The following is a 20,826-nucleotide window of genomic DNA, read 5'->3' on the forward strand; positions in this document are numbered from 1 at the left end:
CATGTGGAGGCCAGAAGAAGGCATTGGGTCCCCTGGAACTGGAGTCACAGAGCTGTAAGCTGCCAGGTGTGTTTTGGGAATTGAACTCGGGTCCTGTAACTGTCTGATTTTGTACCTGTGGTTACTAACTCCGGGACAGTGAAGGTGCACGGGATGCAGTGGACAGGCACAGCCCTGGCTCTGTCACTCAGTACAGAACAAGTGGCCACTCAGAAGCAATGGGCTCTACGGCAAGAATGGTTTAATTGTTGGAAAAGTCTAAAGTAATTTAGATTTCATTTGTAGGAGTTGTATCTGAGTTTTCCAGCTGCCATGAATTATTTCAGTAATAAAATTGAATAAAAACAGTACTATGGCACTATATTTACTTTTAAGTACATGTTATATTAACTTAGCACATTCAAGAGAGGACTCTGGGATTTTTAGGTGCATAGCTTCTAGCTTTATTGTCTGTTTACAGCACCCACTCCTTCCTCTAGTGGATAATGACCCAATGATTATTCTTTCAGAGACACTGCAATTATAGATCCATTTAGTCTAAATGATGTGTTGTATGTTGTAGGGCAGGTGATATTTTCTTGGAATTTATCATAACTAAAATATTTTAGATATTAAAATATAAAATTCCAAAGATATAATCTTTCTCTTCAAAATTCCCTACTGTTTCCCAGTACCTGCTGCTATAGAGGAGCTGAAGCCAGCCACTCTTCTCTTCTTATAGACAGCTTGCTGCTTTCTGATCAGATGTCTGAAGATTCCGATCCAGAAGGGGTAGCTACACATTTTTTTTATTTGTGTATGTAAGTGAGTGTGCATGCATGTGTGTGAAGCTGGAACACACTGAGTCTTTTTAAGCTTTATGATCACAGACACTCATTTGTTCAGGAAAGATCTTGTTTCTCAGTAGTCTTTCTATTAAAGGCAAACTCAAGCTGCTGTTTCCATATTCAATTATCTTCATTAAAAACTTTTTAAACAGGAAAAGCTCTCCTGTCCCTCACATAATTGGCATTTTTCAGGTTTGATTCTTCCAATAAATTTTCAATCTAGCACTGTTCCAGTCACCGTGAATTGACTCATTCACATGGAAAAAGCACAACGAAGATCTTTGCTTAGGAACAATGTTTAAACAACAGAATGTTTTTCTTTTGACACAGAACATTAAAAATTTTTTTTAGAAGTGAAATTACTTAAAGTGTCCACAAATTTGAGATTTCCACTATGTTCTGTTCACAGCTCCCAGACAGGTACAGTGGGGACTCAGACCAGAGTGGAGCTCACCTAGGACAAGCCAGCCAGCCTCTGGGAGGTCCTGCTATGTGCATTCATCTATGCCTAAACTGGCTCCAAGTTCACCTTTTTTAAAAAAGCAATCAGTGTCTCATAAAAGCAATAAAGTGATGAATACTTGGTAAGGATGATCTTTAACCATTCTGTTCATTTAAATGGCAACAACGTGGTTACTGTAGCTTAAACTAACAATAGCATTCTGTTGTCTAGAGATAACAAAATAACTTTAGAAGTTCTGAAACTTGAAAATTAAAGAAGCATCTCCTGAAAAGACATGCTAGTGTACTGAGCAGTAATAGAACAGCAGTGTGTCTTGCTAAAGGCCGGGAGCCAGTCCACTGAGGTCACTGAGGCGCTCACGCGGTGCTGCAGCAGAGCTGCCCAAGTCAGTGGCGAAAGAACGGCCCCGCATCTGTCAAGACATTAATTTCTACATAAATACCCTCTTGTTCAGAGCCTCTTCATGGATGTGTCTATGAACATGCTAAAATGCTTGATACTTTTAATAAGACTAAATTAATAACGCCATTTATGGGTCTGAGCTGACTAATCAGAACAAAATCCAAGGAACCAATCAGGCTTGGTTGTGCTAGAGGTAGACGTCATAGGTTTGGTTGTGTTCACTGTTTCCTCTTCAAGTTTAAAAACGTAAGGAAGAGAATCTCCACAATGGAAGAAATGAGTGATACCAGTTACTAAAAGCTGTAACAAGAACAACAACAAAAATCCATTGCTTGGCTAGGATACAGCAGTATGTTAAACTCTTCACGTCTAACTGGATCTCCCAAACCAGGATGACGAGCTGGCAAGCCATTCCCCAGAGAGAGGCCCGTGGGTGCTGGGGAGGGAGCACCTACATCTCCTTTTATGAATTGTCTAAGTGGGTGGTTTTTACCACATGCCTGTGCACAATGTTTGTACCTGGTGCTCATGGGGGCTGAAAGAGCGTGTCTGATCTCCAGGGACTGAAGTTTACGGAGTCCAGGTCCTCTAGAAGAGCAGCCAGTGCTCTTCACGGCTGACCCATCTCTAGCCCGTTAATTTTGCTTCTCAGGACAGAGTCTCACTCTGTAGCCCACGATGGCCTAGGCTGGCTCAGAACTCATGGCAATCCTCTTGCCTCTGTCTTGTGAGTGTTGGCATTACAGGCGTGAGTCACCATGCCTACCTTAGCTTCTTTTATAGCAATACAAAAACCATGATCTTCTCCAAAGATTCCAGGGGTCCTTGCAGAACTGAGATGGCAACTTCCCTTATGCACGGCCCAGAGGCAACTTGCATTGGGGTATGCTAGCTAAAGAATTTATTTCATTGGTGCTGGGAACGGAACCCATGCCCTCGCATATCCTAGGCAAGTATCCTGCCACTGAGCTACGATCCCGGCTCAAACTGAAATTCTGGGTAAACACCCCAACTCTGGTGCACAGACACCCAAAGGCAAGTGGGGAAAGTGCTTGTAACTTGCCCTGTCCCTTCTGGAATTCTCCTTTCTTTTGCTTAAGCCAAAAGCAGATTATGTATCCTGTGGAGATGGCATATAATTGACTGGAAAGAAGTTCTTCATTTGAACCTCAGCCACAAGCTCTTGGCTCCTTCGGAGCACGGTTATCTGGGAAAACAGCTATTCTGTCAGCCCGTGGGCTCACCCCACTTTACCATGCATTGATTGAAAGTGTGTTTCACAAAGCCATATCTGCACAAATACACAATAAAGTTGTGCATGGCATGTGGGAGCCCTTGATATAAGTGTGTTCTTCCTCACTCCCACAACTCAAGGAAGCAAAACTCAAGAATTCCCGTGCTGTGAAGTGGAACTGAAGATCTGATTCTTGAGTTTTTAGTATAACTGTTCACCTGGGAATTCGGAGAACTAACAATGCATCAAATAGGTGGAAGGCAGTGAGTTGAAGCCGAAATGCTTATTCAAATGCTCAACAGTCTCATTTGACAGGGATATTGACGACATATGGTCAGTTATTGCTACTGTTGGGAATGTTAAACTTGGAAAGATCACAGCACACCTAATGACAACATTCTGAATCTATCTAAAATAAAAATGAAGGTGTTCATAATTAAGATGCAGACTCTGCATCTTGGCCATACAAGTCATGTCTCCATCTTACATGCAGAACCGAAAAGATAACTGTTTGCTTCCCACAATCAAAATAACTTTTGGGTGTTTAGCAAACTAAAGAAGACTGACCTAACATTTTGTGACCATCTCTGCTTCTTTATTCCTGAGACAGGGTTTCTCTCTGCGTAGCCCTGGCTGTCCTGGAACTCACTTTGTAGACCAGGCTGGCCTTACAGAGGTCTGCCTTCCTCTGCCTCCCAAGTGCTGGGATTAAAGGCGTGTGCTACCACACCTAGTTTGTCTATCTCTTTAAAATCACGATTGGAAGCCACTACAGACTAATACACAAGGTCAAGTCAAACACTGAATATTAATTGCGTGTTATTTACACAAAGAAGGGGCCACTAAAACTCATCACTACCCAGGGAGGTAGCCTAGTGCACGGAACTCTAAGCATGTACTCACTAGAAAGAGAACAACATGAGTCCTTAAGGCAGCATCGGTTGAGTCTTCTCTGGTAAAGTGTCCTGTGTTTCAGTGACTAACGAGTGACTTTAAAACAACTACTTTAAATAAACATTAAAACAGTACTTTGAAAAAGAAATGACTAATGTAAGGACTTGTGCAGTATGCATCTACACTGGGATTTTAATTTGGGATGCAAAAGCATACATGAGAACACAATGGTACAAATTATAGCAGTCTTCCATTGAATGGAGAGTAGAGCAGCAGCTACTCCTATTAATCAGTAGTCTTTGGGTTCCTTTTTAAAAACTTGTATTCAGAGTAGCTAATAGAAAATTCCGCTGTTTAAACAGCACATGGTCAGGTTGAGTTTTATTAATGTGAAATGATTTGACAATGCACGACTAACCTACGCATGCTCTGACTCGGTCACCATGTCCTCAGTGCTGGCTTGCTTACCTGTGCCAACCCACAGATCTCCAGAGTCTTTAAGTAGATGCAGTGGGGAATCTGTTTTCTTTGTGGCTTACTTTGTTGATTTTCCTAGGAAAGCATGAGCTAGCCTTACATGTGCAGGGACTCTTGCCAACAGAACAACCGCATGAAGTGAAAAACAGATTAACACACAACAAAGTTCAAACAGCAAATGCTCTCATGGTGTGGAGAACTCAGACAGGTGCAGGCACTTCTGCTTCAGGTTTTCCTATTTGGGTCACAAGTGGCTTTCTAGAAACCCTCACGGTGCAGACTACTGAGTCCACTGCATGTGGTGTCTCAGAACCACCTTTTCAGAGTACTGATTTTTGTTTTACCAAATTGTCTTTATCAACAGCACAGTGGAAATGTTTCTTTTATCTCAGTGAATAGGTCTGCCGCCCTGGCAGAGCGTTCACTGAGAAAACATAAAGAGTGCTAAGTGTAGCTTTTCTCTTAATATGTCTGTCTCCCTTGCTCTAGGTCCTTATGTGAAAGAAACTCAACAAAGTGTACATATTCTATACCATTCTAAAGCTACCAGGCTACTGGGATTTTTTTTTTTTAAAGTAAGTACTTAAAACTTACTTTTTTTCCCCCAAGAAAACCCGTGCGAAAAAGGCACTAGATAAAATGAATTTCTTCACTCTTGTATATAATAATTATACATTGTGTTAGATTCCAAGATTTAACGAGGTGTCACACATTTAGATAAAACATTATTCAGTCATCTACTTTTATGAAAAACTGAATTTCAAGACTGAGGAATGGCCTGCTGCAGTAATGGAGACCAGCTGGATCATGGAGTGAAGACAGCTTCTGTCTCCTCAGGACCTGCTTGCTGATGACTCTGGCCATGACCACCTGAGGGAAGTCCTGGCCTTGGAAGGCTCACTGGCAGCAGCTGTGGGAGCTAAGTCGCCTGGAGACCTGAGTGAATGAGACAAAGGTGAAGTTTTCACAGTTGTCCAGCTTGACCTTTCTGGCTAAATTTGGGACAATTCCCCGGAGGGACCGCAGCCCCATCCTCTGCTCCTCATACCACACACTGCCCATGTCCACGGCCTCCTTCCTGGCTGTCAGATAGAAGGGAGACTTGGCTTCCATTTGGGTAGGTGGCCGGTGGATGTACATGTACTTGTAGAGGAGGCAGTAAGGGCACTGTTTGTGTCCCCTGGAATGCTCATGGTAGATTTTCCCATGACATACTCTAGTAGAAGCACTCCGGCTCTCTCGCTTAACACTGTCTGTCCGGGCAAAGTAGGGCTGGTTTTGTGGGTCTTTGAGCAACTCAATGTCACCATACATCAGGTCTGCGTGCTCCTGCAGCGTCCGCATATTCAGATACTGGCTGTTGTACTTGACCACTGTGGACAGGAGAGTAATGGGGCTGTCATCCCCTAGACACCCTGCCTGCCACATCTCCTCCTCATCAGAAAGGGAGAAGTAGACGATATTGCGAGAACGGGCACCCGACATCCCTGCCTTACTCAGAACCCACAGCTTCTCCTTGAGTTTCTTGGTGGAAGAACTGAAGGTGCTGCTGGTGATGGAAAAGCCCACACCCGCATTCTTCAGGATGCGGTCCAGGCCACGGCGAATGGCGTGAAGTGAGGTGGCCAGGAAGTCTGAGCCATCGCTCTTCTTGACAGTGACATAGAAGTTCTCGAGCAGCTCATTCAACTTCACTGCAGGGATCTCAAATGAGACAAACACTGAGGTTACACATTTGAGGACACTCAGCTAACCCCTCTTTTCCCCAGTCCTCACTAGGGGCTGTGCTAGGGGGAGAACAGTTTCCTGACCGCTAGAGGATTGAACCTTTCACACAATGTAGGAGAAAAGCAGTGGCTTTCAAACTGGATGATCTAGGTTTCATAGTTGGTTTCCTCTAATTTCTTTAAAACTCAGCATTTCATGATCTGCAAAACAGGGCATACTGGTAGCCACCTTCTCATAGCCCATAAGTAAGGCTTACAGGAGATATGGACTGTGAATTTCCAGGAGTATGTAAGCAGCAGTGAGCACACAGCCCCTTACAGGTGTGTCTACAGATGCCTACCGATTGCTACTATGACTGGCCTTCGTAATGTGGGCTAGTCCTTTCTGGATGATCCTTTCTTCTTTTTGTTTGCAAACCACTTCTTCTCCTTTAATGAAGCTCAGTCACCCTTTCTAAGGGACTCCATAGCTTAACCATGGAATTAGTTCAGCATTAATGTCCTCAATACCTGCCTATACTGTTTGGTACCTATTCCTGAGCAGGGACTTCTGAGGAGGAGAACCAACACATCCAACTTATGTAAAAAATTAATGGTCTGTGATTTTTCAATTAATAAACACTAGATTTTCAATATCAGTTTTATAAGTTTGGCTTATAAGAAATCTTTGCAGGCAAATGGATGGAGCTAGGAAACATCATATTGAGTGAAGTAACCCAGACACAGAAAGACAATTGTGTACCACTCATAAGTGGTCTTTAGACATAAAGCAAAGAAAACCAGCCTATAAATCACAATCCCAGAGAATCTAGACAATAATGAGGACCCTAAGAGAGACACACATGGATCAATCTACATGGGAAGTAGAAAAGACAAAATCTCCTGAGTAAATTGGGAGCATGGAGAGGATTGAAGGAGAGGGGAGCAGAGAAAAATGAATAGCTCAATAAAATCAATAATAAAATAATAAAAAAAGAAATCTTTGTGGTCAAGATAAAGATGTAAGGAGGAGGAAACCTTGAGTCAGGCTACAATACACACGATTGCAGTAGAAATGCTGAGTCAGGCTACAACACAGGATTGCAGTAGAAATGCTGAGTCAGGCTACAACACAGGATTGCAGTAGAAATGCTGAGTCAGGCTACAACACAGGATTGCAGTAGAAATGCTGAGTCAGGCTACAACACACGATTGCAGTAGAAATGCTGAGTCAGGCTACAACACACACGATTGCAGTAGAAATGCTGAGTCAGGCTACAACACACACGATTGCAGTAGAAATGCTGAGTCAGGCTACAACACAGGATTGCAGTAGAAATGCTGAGTCAGGCTACAACACAGGATTGCAGTAGAAATGCTGAGTCAGGCTACAACACACACGATTGCAGTAGAAATGCTGAGTCAGGCTACAACACACACGATTGCAGTAGAAATGCTGAGTCAGGCTACAACACAGGATTGCAGTAGAAATGCTGAGTCAGGCTACAATACACACGATTGCAGTAGAAATGCTGAGTCAGGCTACAACACAGGATTGCAGTAGAAATGCTGAGTCAGGCTACAACACAGGATTGCAGTAGAAATGCTGAGTCAGGCTACAACACACGATTGCAGTAGAAATGCTGAGTCAGGCTACAACACAGGATTGCAGTAGAAATGCTGAGTCAGGCTACAACACAGGATTGCAGTAGAAATGCTGAGTCAGGCTACAACACAGGATTGCAGTAGAAATGCTGAGTCAGGCTACAACACAGGATTGCAGTAGAAATGCTGAGTCAGGCTACAACACACACGATTGCAGTAGAAATGCTGAGTCAGGCTACAATACACACGATTGCAGTGGAAATGCTCAAGTGGAAACCATGCAGTCAACACTCACTGTGCTAAAGCCAGGAGACAAAGAGAAAATAAAAACGAGCCAATTAGGGGCTGGGGAGATGAAGTCTCTTGCAGAGAAGAAGAGTTCAGTTCCTGGCACAGATGTCAGTCAGGGACTCACAGCTGTAACTCCAGCTCCAGGGCAGTGAACGCTGTCTGCTGGCCTTCCTGTTCACTCACATAATACATACACATAAATAAAAAAGAATTTTTTTTTAAAAAAATGATATCCCTGAAGAATCTGATTTAAAAACAAAAATTGACTAAACTATGATTTATAAAACTATCTCATTAAATATACCCCAATAACATAAACTAGAATGATTTGTTAGAAAATTTTATTCTGAGTAAGCAAACGTATATACCCCAAAAGCTAGAAAAGTAATTCATAAATAGTAAAATGAGCCAATACAAACAAAAATGAAAATTAATGAAGAAGGGGAAAACTGAAGAAGGTAAAGTAAACATCAACTTCTGAGAAAACTTATCAAGATGATAAAGTCCCTTCAGGTCTGAGAGGAAGGAAAAGGTAGAGAAGTGGACTTAGGCAAACGAGCGTGAAGACCATGGAAGAGTGCCGCATGCTTTATGTACATTAATAGGAAAATCTATATATATGGATTTTATTTTGAAGTTTTTGTTTAGTGTGCATGCACGCGCGCGCGTGTGTGTGTGTGTGTGTGCAGGGGTTCATGAATGCATATGTGCACATGCACACTGCTGGAATGTGGGCATCTAAGCCACTACAGGTGTGTGCTTTTACTCTCCTTACTGTGGTGCTGGGAATAAATCAAATGCCTCATTCATGCTGGGTAACTGTTTGACCAATGACTTACCAGTTCTTCTGGATTTACACAGTTTAACAAACAATATGTAAGGAAGCCGTAAAGGCTGTTCATTCTTATCTAACTCACATCTAGATAGTATAACAAAACCAAGACATATAAAGTAACCTTACACAAGGCAACTTTCATGCTGCATAAGATGTATTCAGATTAGTAAGATGTCAAGAAAGCAATGGCTGGGCTGGGGAGATGGCTCAGCAGATGGAAGTGCTCCTCACACAAGCCTGACGACCTGGTTCAAGTCAGAACTCATGTATGTGGCAGCACGGATCTGGAAAGCTAGCACCCTTAGAGTGAGATGCAGGCAGAGGCAGAAGAACCGACTGGGGTACTCAGCCAACAGAGCAACAAAGAGACCCTGCCTCAAAAAAAAAAAAAGAGGCAGAAGCCGAACCCTGATTTTCACAGTCGCTCTTTGACCAGCACAGGTACATCATGGCACACGTCTGTGCTCATACACACAGACACATCACAGGTACATCATGGCACATGTCTGTGCTCCATACACAGACACATCACAGGTACATCATGGCACATGTCTGTGCTCCATACACAGACACATCACAGGTACATCATGGCACATGTCTGTGCTCACATACACAGAGACAATCACAGGTACATCATGGCACATGTCTGTGCTCACACACACAGAGACATCACAGGTACATCATGGCACATGGCTGTGCTCCATACACAGAGACATCACAGGTACATCATGGCACATGTCTGTGCTCCATACACAGAGACATCACAGGTACATCATGGCACATGTCTGTGCTCACACACACAGAGACATCACAGGTACATCATGGCACATGTCTGTGCTCCATACACAGACACATCACAGGTACATCATGGCACATGTCTGTGCTCCATACACAGAGACATCACAGGTACATCATGGCACATGTCTGTGCTCACACACACAGAGACATCACAGGTACATCATGGCACATGTCTGTGCTCCATACACAGAGACATCACAGGTACATCATGGCACATGTCTGTGCTCACACACACAGAGACATCACAGGTACATCATGGCACATGTCTGTGCTCCATACACAGACACATCACAGGTACATCATGGCACATGTCTGTGCTCCATACACAGACACATCACAGGTACATCATGGCACATGTCTGTGCTCACATACACAGAGACAATCACAGTAAACAAATACTGAAGAGACAATGGTTCTGATATGCACAAGTTCCAGGTAACATGGTACCTTGTACGACAACAACTGCCAGACTCTGCATCATAGTCAAGACGACAGGGCAGTCACCCTGCATCGCCAGTGGGGTTACTACAGCGGAAGGGTGGTCCAATGTCAGTAAGTATTTTATGCATGGCCATTGACATGACAGGGAGAAGAATACAAGTCTGACAAATATCGAAAAATTATTTTAAAGATGTGGCATCTACTTTAAAATTTTCAGAACTGAATTGAAACTGATATTGCAAGAAATAAATCTACTTAATAAAAATAAAAGTATTCTACAGGCAAGAACTGTAAAAATATACCTACAATGAAAACTAGGTTCCTCCCTAGAAAGTGAGGAGGAGGATAGCATACTGAATTAAAAAATAAAAAAGGAAGAAAGGAAGGAACATAAAAGGACAAAATATCTGCACACAGACTCTAGACTGGCAGCCCGGGAACTTGTATGGGACAGAACTAGGCTCTCTGAATGCGGGTGACAGTTATGTGGCTTGATCTGTTGGGGTAGGGGCCTGGCAGTGGGACCAGGACCTAGCCCGGGTGTATGAACTGGCTTTCTGGAGCACATTTCCTACGGTGGAACACCTTGCTCAGCTGCGGTACAGCAGGAGGGGCTTGCTCCTGCCTCAACTTTGTATGCCATACTTTGTTGACTCCCCAAGGAATACCTTACCCCCTCTGAGGAGTGGATAGTGTGAAGGGGGAGGCGGTGGAAACAAGGGAAGGGGAGGGAGGGAGTTGGTATGTAAAATAAAAAAGGATTTTTTAAAATAAAAAGGACAAAATATCATTTTTTTTTGATAATCTGTTAGTAAAAAAGATTAGGGTAGTTATGTATAAATCATAAGACTAGCTTTCTTATTTATCAACAAAAATGTTAAAAAAGCTGGGCGGTGGTGCACACCTTTATTCTCAGCACTCCAGAGGTAGAGGCAGGGGGATCTCTGAGTTCAAGACCAGCCTGGTCTACAGAGTGAGTTCCAAGATAGCAAGGGATACCCAGGGAAACCCTGTCTAGAAAAACAAACAAAGCTAAAACAATTATTTGGGATTTCTTTGGTTGTAGGGGGAAAAAAAAAATCAAACCTGAGTAAACCTAGATTTTTTTTTTTTTTGGTTTTTGTTTTGTTTCTTGTTGTTTTGTTTTTGCGTTTTTCAAGACAGGGTTTGTCTGTAGCTATGGAGCCTGTCCTGGAACTTGCTCTGTAGACCAGGCTGGCTTCGAACTCACAGAGATCCACCTGTCTCTGTTTCTCAAGTGCTGAGATTAAAGGCATGTGCCACCACCACTGGGCTGCAAACCGAGATCTTAAAGAGGGATTCAGAATTAGGGACTCCAATGCATTAGATAGTCTCTTCCCAGCCCCAATCTCTCTCTGGCACGGGAAATTAAAACCACAAGAAACTCCAGGATGACTAGAATTATGAAAAAGAAGAGAGATGATATCAAATGGTAGTTGGGATGTTAGGAAATCAGAGTCTAAGTCACAGCCCAACAGGACCGACAGCCTTTGCCTATACTAAATCTATATAGATACAGAGGGTTTTTTCTTTTACTGTAGCATTTTTCATAATGGTCAAACTGAGGGGAAACCATCAGTAGGTAAGTGGATAAACAAATGAGGATGTGTGTGTGTGTGCGTATATATATATATATATATATATATATATATATATATATTACATACACTATATGGAATTTTCTTCAGCAATAAAAAGGAATGGGCCTTGAAATACTATGTCAAACAAGCTCACTTATTCCACTTCTACACACACAAAAGGACAAGTGACCCAGAGCTAAAGGAGAGAGAATTCTGCTAATGTGAAGAAAGTAAATTCATAGAGGCAGATGGCAGGGTAGTAGTTACCAGGGCCAGGGGCAAAGAGGAAATTGGGAACTATATTTTTTGATGAGTACACAGTTTCTATTCGGATGGATGAAAGAATTCTGGGAATGAATAATGGTGATGGTTTGCAGAATGCTGTGACTACAGTAAACATTACTGCGTTGCATACTTAAAAAGTGACCATCGTGGTCAGTATGTCCACGGGTGCATGTATATCTAGTGAGTCATCAACAGCTCTCTAATTGGAGAGAAATGAACCCAGTCAACTGCCCATGGCTGCTGAGGGCGTGGAGCCTAGAGGAGAGCCTACTTCTGCCACTTTGCAGGATGATTTCTACTGCACTGTAAACATCCTCACAGCCACAGTGAAGCGTGTCTCTCACCAACAAAGCTTCTCTTTGCAGTAGATGAAGACCACAGAAATCTACAAATAGTCAACATCTGAGGACTGGCTATGGAGTCCCCAATTCCAGGGACGCATCTGTTAATCAGCTTCTACCTCCTAGGCTCAGGGAGCATCACGGAAGGAGAGGAGAGAGTCTCAGAGCTGGAGGGCCATGATGTCTGTTGTGAGTCTGTCTTCTAACCATGTACCCAGGAAATCTCAACTCCACGGTCACCCAAACAAGACCTGCACAGTGAGACCAGCTGACATGCCCATGTAGAGAGATGCTGAGCTCTGTGTCTGTGTGGTAAAGGCGCTGACTTGACACCTTTATCAGCACATGAGCTGTCATTATCTAACCGGGCAGAACCTGGTTGGTGCTGGAGGCCCAGCCCTGAACAAATGCAGCTCTTGCCTTCATCTGAGACAATGGCCTGCAATCCACAATCCACGGCTGCACTGGAAAGCACCAGTGATGGATACCCTCTATTCTCCATTGTATTAAGAGACTCCAGGGCACTAACACCGTTTCTAGAGAGGACTTTATAGGCAGCAGGAATCATGGGCTGGTGTCCTGAACTGAAAGCAAAGCAGGGAAGGGGGCCGGGGGTGTAGCTCCATGGGTCCGTTGCTTGCGGAGCATGCAGAAGCCCTAGGTTCTATCACCAGTACCACACGCCCGTGATGCCAGCACTCAGGAGGTGAAGGCAGGAGGCTTGAAAATAGAAAACAAAAGGGGGAGCGGGGCTTCTTCTCGGCTCTCTGACTTGCTCATATGAAAACAGGACAGCTCACCCCAGCAGACATTCATTCCCCACCATGGCAGGGCTTCAGCTCAAATTGTCAACCTGAATAAACTGCTTCCTCCATCGAGTGGCTTCTTGTGAGGTATTTAGTTACAGCAATCAGAAACATAACTAACAGAACTGTAATACAAATGCAAGGGTCATGGGACCCAGGTGATGGGGTGACCGAGTTAAGGAAGGGCAGAGACAGAACTTGAGCTTATGTGAGACCACTGAGAAAGGTTCCAAATACACCCCCAGAAGAGGCATTTTGGGCCGAGGAAGTAGCACGCAGAAAAGTCTTAGAAGTGTGGAGTGGTCTTGTGGTTTCTGGGAAGGTCACCAATGCTGCTGGCAAGCAGAGATAAAGGCAAGATGAGGCCACATAAACTGGAGTATGCCAGCTACCTTCCGCTGGATAAGAAACAACCTAAAGCTTAGCGGGCACTGCCAAATTGTTTATGAGTCAGCATCTGGAATAAACTCAGATGCGTATTCACGCTGTGTTTTCTCCTAGGGTAACTCGCGGATGCAGTCATTTGGATATCAGGGACACAGTTCGCTCATATCTGTAGGTTTATCTGGGCTTCCTCACATGGGTAGCTTTAAGTCCAGTGCCGGGAAAGCTGATTCCACCCCTTGGACAGGAGCAGCAGGGACACTGGTAAGAGGTGTGCACACAGGAAAGAAGTGCCGCCTGCAAGGCCAACCAGCTGGAACTGATCTCAAGGGCAATGGAAGCTACGCTGTTTGTTTTGAATCCTAGGAATTTGCTCACCTTATCTATAGTCCCTTTTGGGGACACAGTTGTTCAGAGTCCCTTTTCATTCTTTATAATGCAGGTAGTAATATTCCTTTTTATTGCTGCTTTCAGCATTTTAAATTCTTTTATGTTCTCTGACCTTAATCTCTTTTCTTTTCTTTCTTTTTTTTTTTTTTTAAAAAATCCAGACAGTGTCTCACTGTACCACAGCTGCCCTGGAGCTTTCGGATACTCAGCTCCATCTCCACAGTGCTGGCAGTGGGGCATGGGCCACCCAGTTGGGTCCTCTTTGGCCATCTGCATATTCAAAAAAGTCTGCTCATCTTGCTTACAATTTATTATTTTGTCATCTGAGTCTTAAAGCTTTTTTTAAAATTCATTTTAATTATTTTTTGGGGGACAGAGGTTTTTTAAAGTAGACCTGGGTAGACTGGAACTCACGCTGTGGCCAAGCTGACCTTGAGCCTGCCCTGATCCTTCTGTCTCTGTCTCCCAAGTGCTGAAACTGCATCTATGCTACCAGGCCCAATCAGATCAGCTTTAAAACTTATTTCAACATTACATTTATTTGATTTATAGCTTTTCTATTCATATTTAATTTCCTAACATAAGCTTTTAGAGTTAACCTATATTTTCTTTACAAATTCTGCTTTGGTGCAGTTTTACTCCATATTTTACTTTAAATGAATATGCTTTTTATTATTTAAATTTGAGGTGGTAGTTGACACAAGGTTTGTCTGTGTTCTAGCTGCTCTGGAACTCACTCTATAGAGCAGGCTGTCCTCAAACTCAGGGATCCACCAATCTTTGCCTCCTGAGTGCTGGGATCAAAGGTGTGCACCAGCACCATCTGGTTTATGATTTAACTTACTGAAAGAAATTTTGGGAGCAGGCCCAGAAGTAACACATTATTAAATGAAAATTTAAGTTCCAAGAATGAGCGCCATGAGTTATGGGTCAGCAAAGTCCCAAATGTCTGAGAAGTAGCACAGGCTATTGCCACCGTTCTTGGTTGCCTGTTGTAATGTGGTAAGACCATAGCGCTGAAGACACCATAGAGTTGGCAGATATAGAGAAATAAGTTTAAAACTGACTGGGAAACTCCTTTCCTGTTGGCTAGCTTACATATTTCCAAAGGTCTATATAACCCCGTGGGAGAGAAGACATCAATGGTCTTATTTATACATAATACGTATACATAATCCTCTAATAATAATACATAATCCTCTAAGAATAAAAAATATTATTTGTTAAAAGAAATTTTAAAAGAATTCCAGACTTGAATTCTTTTTCATATGTAGACCAGAGAAATAGACCTCACAGTTCAGAGCTGGCTGAAAATGAAAGGTGATACTTAACTGAGTTATATGATTTATATTCTTTCTCAGTTAGCCTGAGGGGTGAACTCAGAGAACACTGTGAGACACAAGATACCACACTCAGCTCTCAACATCCTAGGGCACAGGCTCACTCAGAACATAAACCGTATACCTGAGAGATTCAATCAAACTATTTACATACCTTGAATTGATTCTTTTTTTTTCTTTTATTGAAAACAGAGTTTTTCTCACATAATATATCCTCATTCTGGTTTCCCTTCCCTCCATCTTTCCCGGATCCTCTTCTCTTCCCCTCCCATGGAGATCTACACCCTTTCTGTCTCTCACCAGAAAATAAACTTTTAAGGGATAATAATAGAATAAAATAAGATAAAAACACAACACATTGGAGTTGGGCAAGACAAAGAGAAGGAAAAGAGCCCAAGAGAAGGCACAAAAACCAGAGACCACTCATTCGCATACTCAGGCATCCCCTAAAAACAAACTGGAAGCCGTACTGTATACATCGAGGGCCTGGTACAGACCTGAGTGGGTCCTGTGCATGCTGCCTCAGTCTCTATGAGTTTGTATGAGCTTTGTTCATGCTAATTTAGAGGGCCTTGTTTCCTTGGTGTCCTCCATCTCCTCTGGCTGTTACAATCTTTCTGCTTCCTCTTCCACAGGGTTCCCTGAGCCCTAAGAGAAGGGATTTGATGGAGACATCCTATTTAGGGCTGAGTGTTCCAAGGTCTTTCACTCTCCACATAATGTCTAGCTGAGGGTCCCTGCATTTTCCCTCATCTGCTGCAAGAGGAAGCTTCTGTGCAGATGAGTGATCTATGAGTATAGCAGAATGTCATTACTAGTCATTTTATTGCTGCTCTTTTGTGGTTTCACTTTTGTTTTCAGAACAGTTGTGTTTGGTTTTATCCTAGGTCCCTGGGCTTTCTAGTCTCTGGTTCTTGATCATCCAAGCAGTGTTGGTATGGGTTCTTCTTGTGGAGTGAGCCTTAAGTCAAGTCAGATCATTAGTTGGCTGCCACCACAAGCTTTGTGCCACCATTGCACTAGTTTATCGTGTAGACTAAAGGATCTCTGGCTGGGTTGATGTTTACATTTCTCTTTTGGGTGTGTGCAGAATATCTTCCTGTATCACAGGAGTTAGAATGTAGGGGTGAAGACTATATGTAGGCACTAGCTCAACTTCTCCATGTTCAATGAGTTGTGTAGATACTGTCTTCAGCAATGGGGACTTGCTGTCAGTTTGTGGACAGCAATCTTGGCAATGGCCTGAGTTGTTTGGGGACAATGACTCAATTAGATCTAATCCAGTACTGGAAGCTTCATTTGGTGACAAGAGATGTTCAGTTGTATCCCGGTCTCCCCCATTATTTGGTGAATTCATTTAGATTACTTTTATCTATGTATATATTTTAAGAAGCTTCTACTGTATTAGGTTTCCACACTACCTCTCAATTTTAGCTGTCTCTTCCCGTATCCTCTTCCTTGTCAATTTCTTTTAGATTTTCCAATTTGGTATAGTACAAGTTTTTAAAGTATGTCCTTATGAGTCTTTAGATTTCCTCCGTGTCTGTTGTTAGAGCCCCCTTTTCATTTCTAATTATGTTAATTTGGATATTCTCTCTCTGTCTTTTAGTTAATTTGGTTAAGAGTCTGTTAAACTTATTTTCTCAACAACTATTTGCTTCATTGAGTCTTTGTAATTTTTTTGTTTCTATTTTATTGATTTCAGCCCTAAATTTGATTATTTCTTGCCATCTATTTCCTTTGGGTGTGTTTTCTTTTTTGCTTTCTTTGCTCTAGAGCTTTCATTTGTGTTGTTACTAGTATGAGATCTCTCTGATTTTTTTCCTCTCTCTTCTCTCTCTTTTTCTTTCGGCACTTAGTGCTATGAACTTGCCTCTTAGAACCACCTTCATTGTGTTCCATAGGTAAGAGTATGTTGTATATTCATTTTCATTCAATTCTAGAAAGCCTTTAAATTCTTTCTTAATTTCTGCCTTGACCTGTTTTTCATTCAGCAGAGAGTTGTTCAGTTTTCATGAGTTGTAAGCTTTCTGTTGTCTCTGCTGTTGATATCCAGCTTTAATCCATGGTGGTCAGATAGGTTGCAGGGTGTTATTTTCATTTTCTGGTATCTGTTGAAACTTACATTGTGACTGAGTATGTGGTTAATTGTGGAGGAAGTTCCTTGAGGTGCTGAAAAGAAGGTATATTCTTTTGTGTTTGAGTAAAATGTTGTGTAAATATGTAGGGTCCGTTTGTTTATAATGTTAGCTCCAGGATTTCTGTTTTATGATGTCAGCTCCAGGATTTCTGTTTTATGATGTCAGCTCCAGGATTTCTGTTTTATGATGTCAGCTCCAGGATTTCTGTTTTATGATGTCAGCTCCAGGATTTCTGTTTTATGATGTCAGCTCCAGGATTTCTGTTTTATGATGTCAGCTCCAGGATTTCTGTTTTATGATGTCAGCTCCAGGATTTCTGTTTTTGACTGCATGACCTGTTTATTGGCAAGAGTGGAGTACTGAAGTCTCCCACTACCAGCGTGTAAGGGTCAGTAATGATTCTTTTACACACTTGGGTGCCATTGTGTTTGGAGCATAGATGTTAAGAACTGTAATGTCCTCTTGGTAGATTTTCCTTTGACGAGTATATCTTCCCCTATTTCTGTTGGTTAGTTTTGGTTTGAAGTCTATTCTGTCAGATATTAAAATGGCTGCTTCTTAGGTCCATTTGCTTGGAATATCTTTTTCCACCCTTTTACTCTGAGGTGACGTCTATCCTTCATATTAAGGTGTTTTTCTTGGATGCAACAGAGGGATCCTGGTTTCATAACAACTCTGTTGTCTGTCTTTTTATTGGGGAATTGAGATCATTGATGTTGAGAGATATGAAAAACCAGTGATATTGATTATTGTTTTGTTGTTGTTGTTGTATTGTTGTTGTTGTGTGTGTGTATCCATGTGCTTCCCCTCTTTTGATTATCTCTGTTTGGGCACCAGATGTTGCTGGGTCCTAACGGCTCTCTCAGGGGAGGAGGTGAGAATGCATGGCATCTGCGTTCCAATCCATTGGCATTGTGTGTTTGCCCCTCATTGGCTAGGCATGATCAGTACCTCTGACAGTGCCTGTTTGTAGGTCCTCAGATAGAATCGCAAGGTCACCCCTCCTTGGCTAGGCATGATCAGAACCTCTGACAGTAACTGTTGTTAGGCCCAGTCCAGCTCATCCCTCAGTCTTGTGGGCTTCCTACAAATCTTCCTACAGTCTGGGATTATTTATTCCCTCTAACCTCTTGAGGTTGTAGTTTCTCTTCCAGCACCACTGTAGGGTATCTATCTGAAGAAAGATGATAAATTTGGTTTTAACATAGTCTGTCTTCTTTTCTCCATCCATTGTGGTTAAAAATTTTGTTGGGTATAGTAGTCTGGGAGGGCACCTGTGGTCTCTTAGAGTCTGTAGAACATCTTTCCAGGCCCCTCTGGCTTTTACAATCTCCACTGAGAAGTCAGGTGTAATTCTAATAGGTCTGCCTTTATATTTTACTTCATGTTTTTCCCATGCAGCCTTTATATTCTTTCTTTGTGCTGCACCTTTAGCTTTCTTTTCTGGTCTTATCTACTTGGTGTTCTCTTTCTTTTTCTTTCCTTCTTTTCCTCCTTCCTTCCTTTCTTTAAGGGATGTATTAATTTCTTCTTTAAAGACCTCTGTTATATTCATAAAGAATATTTTATGGTTTTTTTCTTGTGTTTCTGCTATATGGCAATAACCAGGACCTTCTGTAGTAGGGTTGTGGATTCTTGTGGAGACACATTGTCCTGATTGTTACTGTGTTTTTATTCTGGTGTCTAGGCATCTGGAACTGGGAAGATTGTAATTCTTGGTGTAGACACTTTTCTTGTCTATATTGGGTGGGTGTTTTGTTCCTGGGTTTCTGTTGCCTTCTCTGGTTCTTTAGGAGTGTGTGGTAGCTGTGTATTGCCTGGTAGGAAATTCTTCTGGGATCCTGATAGGTGTGGTCATTGAGGTTCCATGTAAAATCTATTTCTAGGCATTGGGAGCTGACAGGAATGGGGATGGGCTGGAGAGGGGCTGAGGTGGTTCACAGGAGGGAGGAGAGCAGAATATTCCACTAGGGTCTGCTTAGTTCCCAGGGAATGGGGGTAGAAAGTGAGGAGAGGCCACAGCTGATGGTGTGCTACAGAGCTGCTGAAGAGACTGGGAGGCTGGCCTCAGAGAAATGGAGGGAGAGCGCAGATCCACACACAGCCTACTTGCTTCCCTGGTCAGAGTGGCCTGCGGGTTCCCCAGGAAGGCCTGATGAAGTTGGGGCCTGGGATAAAGCAATGAGTGAGGTAAGGGAGCTTAGGACGGGAAGATCTGTGTGATCCACTGGGGATGGGGAAAGAGGAGCAAGGGAGGCTGCAACAGGGGTAAAACTGACATTGGATCTAGAGGAACAGAGGAGAGGTGACAGGCTGCAGGCTGCCTGCTTCTCTAGCAGAAGTCACAGTCTACAAACTCTAAGCTGTGACTTAATTTTCATTTGGTTCATAATATTTTATAATTTCCTTTGTGATTTCACCTTGATCTGTGGGTCATTTAATAACTTCCTATAATCAGTGCCTTTTTAGTTAGCAATCTGTAACTAGCGCAATTTAATTCTGTTATGGACAAGGATACACTATAATTTCAATATCCTGAATCAAGGCTGTCACTGTGATCTTCCTTATTGGCTGATGGGTCTTCCTTTAGTGCCGTGTCTGCTGATGCCTTTGCATTTAGAAAGTAGTTTTCTTTCAGAGAGAAAGAGAGAGGAGGGCAGGGAGGAAGAGAGGGGGAGGGAAAGAGAGGAGAATGGGGAGAAGAGAAAGAGATGAGGGTGAGTGATGTGGGAGTGTCATATATCAATCTGTTGATTTCATTGGTTAAGCAATAAAGAAACTGCTTGGCCCTCATAGGTTAAAACATGGGTGGTTGGAGTAAACAGAACAGAATGATGGGAGGAAGAGGAAGTGAGCTCAGAGAATTGACAGCTCTGCTCCCTGGAGCAGGGATGACATGCTCCCCTCTCCCGGGTAGACGTGATAGCTCTGCTCTCTGAGGCACACACGATGAAGCTCCGACCCAGGATGGACATAGGCTAGAATCTTCCTGGTAAGCGCACCTAGCGGTGCTATGCAGATGATTAGAAATGGGCTAAATTAATATGTGGGAATTAGCCTAGAAGAGGCTAGATAGAAATGGGCCAAGCAGTGTTTAAAAGAATACAGTGTCTGTGCAATTATTTCGAGGCATAAGCTAGCAGGTGGCTGGGGTGCTGGGGACGCAGCTCCGCTCCTATTACAACAGGAGAGGAGGTTGGGGGGGAGTGGGGAGGGAGAGGGGGAGATCAGGGAGGGTGAGAGGAGGATGGGGAGGAGAGAAAGAGATGAGGGTAAGGAGGTAGAGGGGGGAGAGTGGGGAGGGAGAGGGAGAGATCAGGGAGGGAGAGAGGAAGATGGGGAGGAGAGAAAGAGATGAGGGTAAGGAGGTAGAGGGGGGAGAGTGGGGAGGGAGAGGGGGAGATCAGGGAGGGAGAGGGAGGATGGGGAGGAGAGAAGAGAGGCAGACAGGTTTCCTTTGAGCTAGTTACAATGTTACCTTTTGTTTGTGGCTTGCGGACTTGCTAATGCAGAACTGTTTTTTGCCCATTTTCCTCTTTTCTGGATCAATCAATGATACTTATTC

General features: G+C 43.0%; 1 protein-coding gene across 2 annotated transcripts in view; it reads right to left on the minus strand.

Moving 5' to 3' along the window:
- The window catches only part of Kiaa1958 (KIAA1958 ortholog), a 171,827-nt gene continuing 151,001 nt past the window's right edge, over window positions 1-20,826 (minus strand). For both annotated transcript variants that reach the window (XM_041632474.1, XM_041632475.1), the window contains one exon: window positions 1-6,001. In XM_041632474.1, coding sequence (XP_041488408.1) covers window positions 5,195-6,001 — 807 coding nt within the window. In that variant the 3' untranslated portion in view covers window positions 1-5,194. The remainder of the gene's footprint in view (window positions 6,002-20,826) is intronic.

Source organism: Microtus oregoni, unplaced genomic scaffold, assembly GCF_018167655.1.
Source record: "Microtus oregoni isolate MIOR12 unplaced genomic scaffold, Mior012 000041F_ref0000270, whole genome shotgun sequence".
Lineage (NCBI taxonomy): Eukaryota > Metazoa > Chordata > Mammalia > Rodentia > Cricetidae > Microtus > Microtus oregoni.